This window comes from Pithys albifrons, chromosome 7 (assembly GCF_047495875.1).
Source record: "Pithys albifrons albifrons isolate INPA30051 chromosome 7, PitAlb_v1, whole genome shotgun sequence".
Taxonomy (NCBI): Eukaryota; Metazoa; Chordata; class Aves; order Passeriformes; family Thamnophilidae; genus Pithys; species Pithys albifrons.
This window is the reverse complement of record NC_092464.1, coordinates 40,797,704-40,811,851: the sequence shown is the minus strand read 5'-3', so window position 1 is coordinate 40,811,851 and position 14,148 is coordinate 40,797,704. Positions and strand designations below refer to the sequence as shown.

At 36.9% G+C, this 14,148-nt stretch overlaps 1 protein-coding gene across 2 annotated transcripts in view; it reads right to left on the bottom strand.

Moving 5' to 3' along the window:
• The window catches only part of RBMS3 (RNA binding motif single stranded interacting protein 3), a 708,641-nt gene that overhangs the window by 601,450 nt on the left and 93,043 nt on the right, over nt 1–14,148 (bottom strand). For both annotated transcript variants that reach the window (XM_071561125.1, XM_071561126.1), the window contains one exon: nt 2,033–2,101. In XM_071561125.1, the coding sequence (XP_071417226.1) occupies nt 2,033–2,101 (69 nt within the window). The remainder of the gene's footprint in view (nt 1–2,032; nt 2,102–14,148) is intronic.

The window sequence follows — 14,148 nt, the reverse complement described above, 5'->3', positions numbered from 1 at the left end:
GGAAGGAGGAAACCAATTTAACTTTTAACATTTCTTAGATGCACCAAAGATTTCATCTATGTAGTTCTATTAGGTTTCTGTGTGGATTCTCCTAAGATACATGTGGAAAAGCCTTCCCTGGGTTAACTGCATGAGACTCAAGAAAATGCAGATCATGAATTTGAACTTTCATATTTCTCTTTCTTGGAGAGCAGTCTTTTTAAAAAGTTTAAATAAACTATATATAGATGCTAGCAAGCTGCAAGGCTGAATACAAATCTCTGATCCAATACAAATATTTTGCCACTCAGCTCATGAGAGTGCACAGCACTATTCAGGTCTCCCAAATTGAACCACAGCAAGGCTACACATCCTCACAGTTGGTACCAGCAATTGTAATATCTATGAGGCAAGTTTATAGGCTTATTAAACCCAAACCACAGCAGACAAAAGCTTACAATAAACAAGGATGAAAAAGAAAAGATTAGACTGTAAATGACAAAGGAAGATGAGATTAAAATGTAAGGGGTACAGCATAGGCAGAGGAAAAATACTGCAGGCATGCTTTAATACATTAGAATGATTTTTTTCCTGCAGATGCTGGATGGTCTAGACATACTTTCAAACAACATTTCTGGTAGTTAATCCCTTAACTCTGCTAGTAGTTTGACAGGGTTGTAACACTACAAACAATCTTTATTATGCACTTATCTTCCCTTCCCTCCTCAAAAGGGAAATCAAGTGTGTAGAGCATAAGGTGCACTTCATATGATTTGTCAGGATAATCACCTCCTGACTTCGGAATGCACCTCCCACTAACTTCCATGCAACTGCAGACACACAGGAAGAGGGGAACAGTCCTTGTACATATTAGTGATACTCCCATGAACTTTTCCTTGCTCACTGTCTGACTCCATAGGATAGGGCAAGCGTTAACCACTTAAAATTAACTTTTGTCAGCACAATCTTCATTTTTATCCCGAACAGTAAAATTTCAGTGTTCAAAAAGCAAAAGAAAGAAAACATGGCAACCTTTGCAAGCAAAAGTAACATACTTTTATATGAAGAGGAGTCAAAAAAATCTTAATATACTTTGGGAAAACAGAACTATTAAGGCTGATGGTGAAACAGATAGCTAATAGCCCATGAAGTATTTAGCCACTACTCCCCCCCCCCCATCCTAATTTGAATATGAATTAAATTCATGGTTTCTTTGGCTTTAGGTTTTGAAGCCAAATATCAATTTTTTGGAAGTTTCCTTTCAGTGTATACATGTCCTTCAAAAGGAAAATCCACCATGTCAGCTCAAGGGTTGACTCTCAAAGATAATTTAAGTTTTTCATTGTGTCAAGAGAGGGTGGTAATTTTGGGTCTTCTTTTTCCTGCCTCTTTCTACCTTCAGTTCTTCAAAAAAAGCAGAGGTTGGAGGGAAGCAATGTCAATATAATCATTACTGAACAGACACACAAGAAGTTTTTCTATAGTCAAAAAAGTATTTTGATTTTGACAAAGTAGCAGAAACCCTGAATAGCATCCAGATTCTTATAAAGAATCATTGGCAATAGTATTCCTTCCTGGCTATCACTGAACAGTTTTCTGGCTTCAGTTTGATTTTACAAGTTTTCCTAAAAGTTTTGACCTTTGTAACCGCTTCACAATTTGGTTATTTTAAGTAGCACGAAAAACAGTGGGGTAGGGTGGAAAGGCTGGCGTGGGAAAACACGACTTCAGGTGTTGCTGAAGAGCATCAAACACACCCCCTTCTTGCTTAAGGGACAAGATGGAAAGAGTAGGAGTTTCCAGCCATAATAACTATCCCTGAAAAACCACAAGATGCACCACTGCATCAGAGGCGGCACAGCTGTAAAAGCCACTCCAGGAGCAACAACTGCATGGAACAGTTTGCCACAAAATTGCAACAACCTCAGAGATCAACATGACCTAGTTGGGCTATTGCAGGTAGATAACAATCTCAGATCCCCTCACAGATTCATTTTAAAAGGAAGCATGTGTCAGCTTAAGTTTCATATCCTTTTTGACAAGGTTGTATTACCTGATGGGGCTGTGAACTGGACCATCTGCTGTAGGAAGGAGCACCAGAAGTCTTGTTGGCTGTAGGTCTCTGCAAAATAAAAGAAAGGCATGTTAAATATGCACCAAAATGTCTGTCGTACACAGAGTCAACTTCGTGAATCACAACCATAGTGAAAAGAACAAACAAACAAACCCCCTAGCACCTAAACAAAACTCTCCAGAAGCCACAAATATGATACAGTAGCATTAAAAATCACAGTGAAGGTTTGCTGAATTTGCTGTTCAGCCTTGAACCTCAGAACCTCAATTTTCACCTTAGTTTAAACATGTCATCTAGACCCCGAGCTTAAATGCTAAACCCTAACCTAAACTGCAGCTTCAAAACACCAATCATTAGCCAGGAAATTTACTCAGATTAAGCAAACGTGTTCCAAAGGGAAGAACAACTGACATCGACCTGGACTCATATAAAGGCTTTGACATGGTCCCACACAACATCCTGGTCTCTAAATTGGAGAGACATGGATTTAACAGATGGGCTGCCCAGTGGATAAATTACTGGCTACAAGGTCACACTCAAAGAATAGTGGTCAATGGCTCAATGCCCAAGTGCAGACCAGTGACAAGTGGTGTTCCTCCTGGTTCAGGAGAGTTCAAGGGAGGGTGCCAAGTGAGAATACAGCAGAATTGTTCTTTCCCAAAAATGAAACTTGGGTATTTTGGGAATAGGTAATAGATTATTTATTTATCAGATTTTAAGAAAAAACAGTCTTTATGCTTTATCCCTATGTTTCTGTCACCCATTTATCTTTTTTCTGAAACACTAAGACCATACCATCTACTTTCACATCTAAATCATATTTCAGGATTATGTGTGTCATATACAGATCTTATAATCAAACTGTCTTCAATATTGCAAAAGAGTCAATACAATATGGTATCTAGTAGAACCTCACCAATTATTTTAATACCTATCATCCCTGCTTTCAAAACTATGACATCAACTTCAATACCAGTTAGTCCCAGTTTAGGCTAGAGCCTAGCATAACACAGCACCTCCAAATCCCATCCCTGGTTACATGAATTTGGTATTTTTAAAAATCCTAAAACACCAGATGCCACAGCCAACAGTCAAATTTCTTGCAAGCATATCATTATTATATTGTGTAAGCTCCGATTTAAAAAAAACCCTCATGACAACAAGGCTATTCATATCAGGAAGACCAGATAGGTTTTGAATTTCGTTCTCATGAGATCTGAATTCAAACAGGCTCATGATACAGACATGAGATACTAATTTATTAGTACATTATGTCACCAGCAGGATGCTAATAGGGGGACAATCATATTTGAACCATATGGACATAAATTTTACCAAAAAAATCTAAGTATGACAATCCATGTGAGATTATTACCACAATGTAGTACACTCTTTGTAAGGATGAAAATAAATAGCTTATGGCTTTTAACACCCAAGGATATAGTACATTTCTATGCCAATTATAACCACTAGGGCTTATACATCATTACATATTCTAAAGCTGGCATGTCATTCCCACTAATGAGAAACAGCTACTGCTGTAATTGTGCTTGTGTTACTCTATCAAAAAAAGAGTTATTTTACAAATTTAATTAATAGCATACTGTATAGTGTATTTAGCTTCTCCTAGACACCCTTCCTTCAAAGGGCAGGCTACAGATACACCACGCAACAGAATAATATTTTCTTCCAGCAGAAACTTCAGAAAAGAGAAAGTGAATGTAATGCTGATTTCAGCTTTAGAAAAACTTATGGAAACTATCTCCATCTGCTTCAGAGGAATGACTGGTCAAACTATAAACAAGTTCAATGATGAAATAGATGGAGTGTTTCTAGAAGCATCTGGAAGTTATTTTCCAGCAAGATGACTTTTCACAAGCACTACACATCTTTCTTAATTAATATATACATATAAAGTATGTCTGCCTTTAGTATGATCCAATAAAACTGCATATTCCTCCTGTCTAAACTCATAAATATCAGTCTTGGGTTTCATTACTTACTCCAATACCGGTTACCTTTAGTAGGTACATTTCCTTTAGAGCAATCACTCTTTTGAACTCTTACATCTCAGTTTCAAGGGCACGCAAAAGATAGATATCCCACAGAGAAATAGTATTGCAATATTACAGAGAAACAGGCAAATCCTTTCTAGGACAGACACCCAGCAAACAAACACATCCAAAGACAAAGGCAGAAGATTATTTTTATTTTTTTTAACTTTACAAACAAGAAAGGACTAGAGCTTCAGAGGTATTTCTGAATCTGACCTCCATCTTTCAATTTGATTATGAAGTAGGCATTTTAAAAAAACAAAACACCAGTAAAAATAGTAGTATAAAATGTCTAAGATCAGCATTTATTTCCTGTACCCTTCCAGGTGTTTTTTTTTCCTCCATTCACAGATCAAGAAGTAGGCTCACTTGCATGTTCTGAGGCAACTAAACTACCAGGTTAAAGAGCAAGGGCTTACACACAGAAGCTTCTCTACTTTCTATATCAGACTACTTCGAGTAGAATCTGAAATACCTAGGAAACGTTTTCATTGAGCTTATCTCCAGGTTGTAATGGCAATAGGAAAAAAAAACCCTGAAGGCCAAACCACAACTCCTCCTCATCTCACTGAGGTAAGCGGCTTAAAAAGTTATGAATGAGCAAACTCCAAACATACGCACTCTTGCTCTTATTTCACTGCAACCAATAGCAACTACAAAACCACCTACCTCTAGGAATATGACTCTTCACACCTGGTAGCCAGGGGCACAAGCTATACTACATTTTCTGCTGGATGAGTACCTTTTGCATACAGCTTGAGCCACAAAGGAAATCTCAAAGTGTTACATTTTCACAAAGTATTTTTACCAGGGAGGACACAAGCTGCATCAGCCCTTTAAGCCACATCCTTTTTTGCTTCAGTTAAAACCACCTCTGACACCACTCTTTCTTTTGAAAAAGGAGCACGCACACAAAACATTTAAGGACTCTTTGACTGGCACAACAAGAACTTGAAGACGGGCCCTGAACATAAACTTACCCTCTAGTCTTGTAGAGTTCCCCAACAGCAACATTAAAAACATCTAAACAAAACTGTTCTCAACCACCCCAGGGCCTCCAGCAAGTCCAATGGACCTCTCTCTCAACTTAACTAATTTTATACCCAGTCCTTCTACTTTCCCAGCTCATTTCTACTCACTACAAGCTGCCTCTCAGTCATAGGTAGGCACAAAAACCCCTCCCAGCTATTAAGAACCTAATCACCTGCCACTGCACTAATTACATGCTTGTCCCAGCTGTTCCTTATGTCCTTGACCTTTCTTCTAATTTCCTCCACCTGTGAAGAGAGGTTAAACTCACTCAGCTGCAGGTGACCACCAGTTGCTTTAAAAGACCAATGAAGTTCTGCTGAAAACTTTAGAAAGGTGTAAGAATCAGAACACACTGTACTTCTGAAGGCAATAAAGCTGGATGTGTGCATATTTGAGATGGAAGTTGAAAAAGTGGCAAGGAAAGCTCATGGTTTACACACGGCTGCCCAGATAGGACTCAGTATGAGAGGAAAAATTTGATGTAGGTGCAGGTGCAACATTTCAAGCACACACACCCAAGCCTGAGTGTGAGGAAAAATAGTACTTTCCATAGCAATAAAGCGGCACAGATAAAAAGAGAGCAAATGAAGCAGTGTATGTACAAAGATGCTGTTTTATATGCAGTTCACAGGAAAACTGTTTTCTCAGAACATTCCTACTATTGAACACAGTAGATAAGCATAGCATGAAGCATTAAAAAAAAATTAGGAGAATACATGGAAATTTGAGTATGACTCAACAGGAAAGCTCATAAAAATATGTGTTACTATCTCATTCTTGAGTGAAGGTCTTAGTGACTGTATGCAATACAAGACAAAAACATATACAATACATAAAGAATTGCTCAGTCAGTCAAGGAGAGATTCAATGTAAGGCCACATTCCAAAATTACAAAACAAAAAAAAAGAACTATGGCACAGGGAAACAATTACAATTATCATTATTGTGTCAGTATTTCTAAAAGCAAAAAAGAGTTTATACTCTGATAACAAAGCCAAAGTTTACAATTTGTTCTACATGCAAATAAAATTAGAAAGTCTTCTGATGAGCATGGAAATTTATCCCATTAGCTTAGAAGAGAATCTTAAGATGGGATGAATTCCTGCCTAGAAGTACCTGTCTCTTTCCATTCATGTACTGGACAGGAAGGCTAAGCAGCCAGTTAAATTGAGACATCTAACTTGGGATGGTTAATGTTAAGTGAAATTAAATCTACCCACAGTTCCCATTCTCCTTCCTACCAAGAGATCTAAGCAATTTGTACTTTTCTAGGGCTTAAAGAGTTTTTGTGGTAGTAAATTTGCTATGTAAACAGGGTGCCTTATGAACTCCTGCAAACTGTGTTAATCTTTAAGATGCAGCTCATTGGTAAAGACATGAAGTACTGTCTTGACTTTCTGGAATTAGTGAAAGTTTTCTGGCTGGGCAAGAATGAGAGAAAAGAATTCTGTTTATAAATAGGGAAAATATAATATGGAAACAGAATATAATGCTAAAAAATCATATCAAAACTTTTTTTTTCAGAGAAAAAGTACTTAGACGTACCTGTAATACTTTGAGAATACAGTTATGTGATATACATGATAAACCACCAATTCCTATGCTCTTTTGTTTCCTAGACTAAAATTTTCTGGCATTCAGCAGCTATCTTGTTTACCAGTTTTATTAGAGATGTTTCTTACGCAAAGAGTATAGAGTCCAGCTGCTTATGCAAATGAAAACATCAAACTCGGGTTATATTTTGCACTGTTCACTACCTAGATTACTTTTTTCCTAATATTTGTTATGGTTTTTCCCTGATATTTTTTCTTAAATTCAAAAATTCATTTGCTCAACAAAGCAATAGAGACATCTGATAACTCTGTAAGATGTTAAGGAACTGAAGTTCTTTTTCTGAAGTTTACATTCTTTTTTTCATGGAATTTTGCATATCTGTGACTTTTGCAAAGAGGAATCAATAATGTTATATTGAAAAGAAACAATATTTAATGGATATTTATTGTGTGATACAGGCCTTTGGGTTTACCTGTTCATTTTATTTTTTTCACAGCACAAATTTATGAAGAGAAACACGACTGAAAAATAAAGTTTTAACTTCTCACACTATAAAGAGCTATAATATCTTTTATGACTTTCCAGGAATGAATAATAGGTGAATTCCTTTTAACACTAACCATAGCAGACTGGAGCAGCAGGGAGCTGGTTTGTGAAGTCTTGAGTTGGAGGTTTTTCCCCTTATTGAGCTTATTCCACAACAATGTAGAAAATGACAAGTTTTTAATTTCTACATTTGAGTTAAAGAGAAATGGTGACAACTTATCTGATTCTATCTGATCAAAAATGGTTCTTAGAGAAATTACAGTCTGAAATTTGAACCAGTGATATGTCATGAAACAACATAGACTTTTTGCCTACGTATCAATCCATACTTGCCTGCGTTCCAGCTCCACACACCCTTAAGCCATGCTGATTCTCTGTGTGAGGTAAGACCTCACACACTTAATAATACTAAATCCTATACAGCCTCTTCCTTACACACATCATCTCAAAGGATCAGAGGAGTCAGCTCAGTGGAAAGGGTATCTCTGTGCTTCCAATCTGGTATCTCACCTGGCTGCATGGGGAGGCCAACCCCACTAAAGCCTGTTCATCACAAATGTGCTCCCACCCATGAAGCCATTTTCACTCCTGTGTCATAAACATACACAATTCCTTGTTCCCTTCAAAACCTCATCACATTTCTCAGCAATACCAATGCTATGCTGGAAATTCATAGCTAGTGCCACTTTGGACATACGACAAACCAAATTCCAAATACTTTAAATATCTATGGTTTCTTCAGAAACATACAAGTTAAAAATCCTCCAAAACTACCTAGAAAACTGCCCTCTTTCTAGTGAGGCTAGCACTACAAAATTCAAGAGAGATGAATTTTGATTTTTTTTTTCCAGTTAGGAAAAATGAAGTGAGAAAAGGTTGATAATTAGATTAATAACAGCAATGTCATTTCATTACAAGTATACAGTAGTTTTTACCATGCAATGGCAAACATTATTGATCATGGGGTTAGGACACAAAATTAAATTTAGTGATGTTGACAGCAGTGGAATGATGGTACGTGACATGACAATATGGTCTTTTCTTCCATGCAAAGGGCACATGATGCATTCTTCAGCTAGCTTGGCAGCTGAGTGAATAGCATATGTCAAAAAGACATCATTGGTTTGCAGTGATGAGATGATACAGGGGAGTCACCAAATATGTTGTCTCACAGAAGTGTAAAATCAAGATGAAAACATTAAAAAAGCAGCTGATCTGGAGAAAATGGCAGGAAATAAAATGTAACAGAGTTACAAGAGGTAAAGTTTGTAAGTAATGAAATACACTTATAAGTTGTGTATGAAAAAGTGCACAGTGGGAAAACAATCTTTCCTTAACACTGTTACACAATGTCATTAGGGATTACTTCCTCTAGCTTACAGAAATCAATGTTATGACAGGAAGAGACAGAGTAGGAGAGATATTGACTGAGCTGTCAACCATCGAAGTACATCTCTCTGAACCTGTGGGTTTGGGCTTTGATGAAGCAAATGCATTCAGTAGATGCTTTTATAGGAACTTGGGCACTCACTCAAAGTACTCACTTGTGTTTTATATCCATTGTCTGCTCTTGATCATCAACATAGTGACTCATAATTTCTGAGGCGTAATTGCCAAAAGTACTACAAGTCATCTGTGGCTCACGCCACCTATGGATTCTTGACACTAACAATTCGACATGCACTCTGAACCATGTTGTAGGGCTTGTCATGACACTGGGATTTCCTCTCCTTTTTCTCTTTGTCCACTCCTGTTCACCAGTTTAATACAGACATTAAGGAAAGGAAAGAGAAAACTTCTAGACAAAGCCAGGGATGAAAATATCCTCTCTTCAGAAACCCTTTACACTTTACCAATCTGGAGTTTCGTGCTAAAAACCCTCCGATCCTGCATTATATGACCTCTCATATCCTGCTTGATTGTTAAAACTTGTTAATAATTAATATATTTGACATTTCAAAGTGTTTATTTCAATGGTAATGAAGTCCACAAGCATTTTATATCTCACGAATCAAATAAGAACTGATATTAGAGATTGCACTGTCCATCTAAAACCACATCTACCTTAGCAGAACTGACTGGTCAAGCTTGAGGCAACAATACTGTAGCCTTTAACTCCTTCTCCATTTCAGTCTGTATTGATCAATGAAAGTGCAGTGTATTTGAATCACAATAAAGCTGAAAAACAACTACTGTTGGTGAGAAACAATAACATCTTTCTTAGGAATTTTAATATGGTGAAAGGACTACTCTGTGGAGATGCTACACACACCGTGATTTGCTGTGCAATTGGCATTTTCTTCCAAAGCCAGAGAGTTTGAAGATAAGCTGCAAAGAGATCAAGGAACAACCTTCAGATGGAGTTGACATAAAGTTGGCATCCTTACACCATAAAACATACAAATAACAAATTGTAAGAAAGTCAGACTTGGAAACACCCAATTAGATAAGGCAGGGAAATCATCTCAGTTTGAGAGAAAAAAAAAAAAAAGGAAAAAATATGGAAACATTTGACGCTTTGAGGTCAAGAACTCTCCCAAGCACTACAGAGAAGGTAGGGGAGCACATGACAGCCATATGAGAGATAGTTTAGTGGGAAAGTGGCTTTCTAAAAGTTAGTAGCTGCTTCTTTGGAAAAAAGACTGTGAGCTAGGAAGTATAATATTGTGTTGTAGCATTATTAGCAATTGGTAATTTAAACAACCAATCAGGGAGCACAAGAGTACTGATATTGCCAGGACACCTACTCCTGTTGAAAGAATGCACAAGGAAATATAAGCTATATTATCAGAAGAACTAGGAATATATGACATCTTTTATGTCCTTTGGACTCTCACCATTTCCTGAATAAATGAAACTCTGGGGCACAAGAAGGTGTAGGGGAAGTGGTCACAGCACCAAACCTGTCAGAGTTTAAGAAGCATTTGGACAACAGTCTGAGGCACATGGTGTGATTGTTGTCCTGTGGAGGGCCAGGAGTAGACTTGAATGATCCTTGGAGGACCCTTCCAACTCAGGATATTCTATGATTCTATAAAATAAACAGTCTTGGTTATGGCAGACAGTGGAATGGGATTGGTTTTCTGGGACTGAAAGATGGGCTTTCTTCAGAAGTTTGCATAGGTCTGCAATAATGGAATTAATGTTGTTTTGTGACAAAGGAATGAAAAGGAAATTCATTGTAATGAGAGCTGTTCTTTTTCAGCATCTTTTCGGAGAAAGATTATCTATCCCATTGTAATAGCACACAAGAAATATGAAAAGTGACCCAGAATTTTTAAGTAATATCAGGTCTGAGATATTAAAAGATAACCAAGTGGCCACACTGAAAACTGACATTGAGTAGGAAACCTTCAGAGATGCACTATAGAGAGTATCAAAAAACATTAGAGGAATAAATAAAAGTATAAAAACAATGGATGCTCTCATAAAGGCATTGGGGGATCTTGCCTTTTCTTATTAATGTTTAGCAAAGAAAATAAGAATTCAGAATTACACATACATTGAAGATTACAATAAAACCAGAAAAGAGAAGAGCCTTCATAATGCCAAAGACAATAGTGCAGAAATTGAAGTAAAAGATGGTATACAGTAGATGTAATAATCAGAATATTTTACGTATGTTTCAGTACTGGGAGGCAAGGGCATGAATCATGAAGGTTCAGTAAAGTACAAAAATAAAACTCTTCATTTGCAAACAGTGAGATCACAGAAAGGTGGAGGAGGTACTGTAATGATCTCTTTAATGGTGAGAGATAAAAGTGAACAACAAAACATTATTTTCTAGATAAAGGAGTCATTCTCAGACAAATCAAATTTTTTAAGTATTCAAAAGGCAAATAGATATTCAGAAAAATACAGGCAATTTCTGCTAAATTATTAAGATCTGGATGCAATAAGCGTATTCAAATTTTTTACAACCTAATTTTGCAAACACTCCCTAGGAGTGGAAAGAGAAAGTCACATTTACAACTTCAAAATAAGGAAGAATTGGAAATTTGGGAGTTATTTGTATGTTTCTTCCCATTTCAACCTCAAAAATCCAGTCTCCATACCTTTTACAGACATATACTCTTTAAACAGGAAACAGTGAGAGACAAGCAAGTATTGGTGTCTGGCAAAGAGAATGATGTTCCCTCCCAGCATTAGTCACAAAAACCAAAAACAAGTAAGCAATTTCAGTTAGGTGTTGTCTCAAGGGAAGACACTGATATAATGACAACTAAGGGATCATTCCTTAGAGGATTTAGGAAGAATAATCTGGTGGATCTTGGGCCATTAAGGAGAGGATCTAATTTAGAAGAAAATAGCACCAGTATGCAACTATCATGTAGAAAGTTAAGTGCTTTCAAAGTAGGGAGACTAATGAATTTCTGCTCTGCTTTGTAGCAATCCAGTGCTAAAGTGGGAAGAGGAAGAAGCACCAGAGAGGATTACTAAGAAAATAGTTAGCTGACTTTTGAGCAGAACCCACAGCACCACTGCTACTGCACAAGCAACCTGCTGGACATGAATTACATAGAGGGATTCTAGTAGGGCAGGTAACACTCTTTTGCAAACAGTATAGTTGTTTATGTGAATGCTGTGAAATCCTATACCTATTGTCTCCACCTGCCTTCCTTTTGACCCGGTACCAGCTTTTAGGTCCTCCTTGTTGGGAAGCGCTGGGCTTGCTCCCTGTGTCCAGTGTGCACTCCTTGTCTCCCTGGCCTATCACACAGTCTAAATCCCAGCACCAGAGAAGGTGAGACAGGCATTCAGATCTGGCTGTCACTGCAAGAGGAGAGGTGTGACAAAGTGGCTAGAGCAGCAATAACTGTGAAATATTATCATTCCAGCTTCTTCAAATGCCCCTCTCTGCACTGCGATCGAGGCACACCAGAGCAATAAATCCTTCTAAGAGCCCTTAAATCTATCACAATAATTGCAAAATGCGGAGCAGACATACATCTTTTCTGATAACATAGAATGCATAACTTTGTTTAATTTTTTTAACATTTTCTTATGATTAAAGTATAAAATAAAAGAAAATGTAGCATCACTGTCTACTTTCAGCCTAGTGCCTCTTTTCAAAGCCCTGAGGAGTTCAGCATGGAAAAAAGATTAGCAAGATTGTCAACAGAAAGGGGCAGATATTTCACTGCTCTATTCACATGGATTCTAAGCACTTACGAATGAAGGTAAATAGCACTTGCTTCTAGACTGCAGAAAGAATTAACAACACACATATTTCCAGAAATTTCCTAAAAACATTCCCTTTAAATTTCTTTCTATAAATATGACAGCAAGCCTCCATTCCTTTAGCATAAAGAGTAAGTGAAATTGGACTGTATTTTATCAGAGAGGTCAAATATTTAAAATAATAGTATTCTTTACAGTTGGTCAACAAATATATGTGAAAAGAAACTTCAAGGAATACACAGCCAATAATGAGAGGCAAACTTGGGATTGTGAGCTTGTCCTGTGTCAATTTGTTTAGCATACACTAACCCTGCCAAATTAAGAAAATTCCAAGTGCATTAGGAAAGGCTGCCCTCTTCAGACAAACTTAATAAAATGTACACAGAATTTCTAAGTATCTTGAAGTTAAAATAAGAATGTGGTGAAATTACCTGTGCAGTGCAGTATCAGCATAAAATCAACTTTCTTCTGCTTAATAACAATTTGTTTTTTGCCATTAGCTACATATTAATGTGTGCTTCTTTAGACTCACTTCGGATCCATTTATACATTTTCTATAAAGCTGTTACAATTTTCAGGTATATGCTGAAATACAGAGATATAACTAAGAAATTTGTTAAGTCTGAGCTTTTCCTCTGTCATGTTTTCTGTTGTCATATGAAAAAATAACACATTTTGTAGTGCTGAATTTCTATCACAGGGTACTTTTCATTAAACATGATAAAATTGCCTATTTACTCTACCAAAATTTGGGGATTACAAATATTTTGATCTCTCTAATGTTCCAAACTAGTGAGTGAAAAAATGTTTTCCTCATCATGATTGGTGTTTTATATTTGATGGCTATTTTTACCTTATTTTCCTTAAATCTTTCATGAACAGCAAGGGAACAGCTTACTTAGACAGAAGGGTATTTTTTCTTTTCCTCACTGTTTGTCATCTGAGTGTCTTCACAGGTGAAATAGTTGATTTTTATCTTGCATCACACCAGCTGGCAAAACACAAGCCCACCAGGTATTTTCATGCTGAATATCATAAAATTTTCATAAGAAAGATGAACAGTATGAAGTAAGTAACCATATGTGGCTTAAAAACTATAAATAACATCATCCAATTTATTGGGGAAGGTGAGATGGAAGTAAATATTTTCATTGATGTTTTGCATTGAAAACTGAAAGCTATGTCATAGAATCTTCTGAGGAGACCCATAAATACAGATTATGGCCCACAATACCAAACCTGATACTTATCTATCAAAAATTTTCAAGTCCTTTAACAAGACCTGGGGCCATACAAGGCAAAAGAGCCACTAACTCTCAATATAGACCCCTGAAGTTCTCCAGAGCAGGAAGCAGAGATAATGCTACTTAAAGATGCTCCTAGTGACAGAAAGATACAAGAGATTTAGCTGCCAGCTTGATGGGATTCTCTCCATTCATTTTTAGTCAAGGTTTTAACAAAGTTTCCAATGTCGTGATGTCTCAGGAGAACATGTCTAACTGCCCAATAAGTTTGTGACTGAGATATGGCTCTTTTTCATTGCAAAACACCTTTTTTTTGTTTTTGTTTTTTTTTTGTTTTGTTTTGTTTTTTTTGTCTCAAACACTGTCCCAAAGAATGGTAAATCCAATTCATTCTATATTCTGCTCCAAAATTGTTTCCTGCCTCCTTCACCACATCACACAGGCTTTCTGGACAACAGGCAATTTCATCTTTATATGTCGCTTT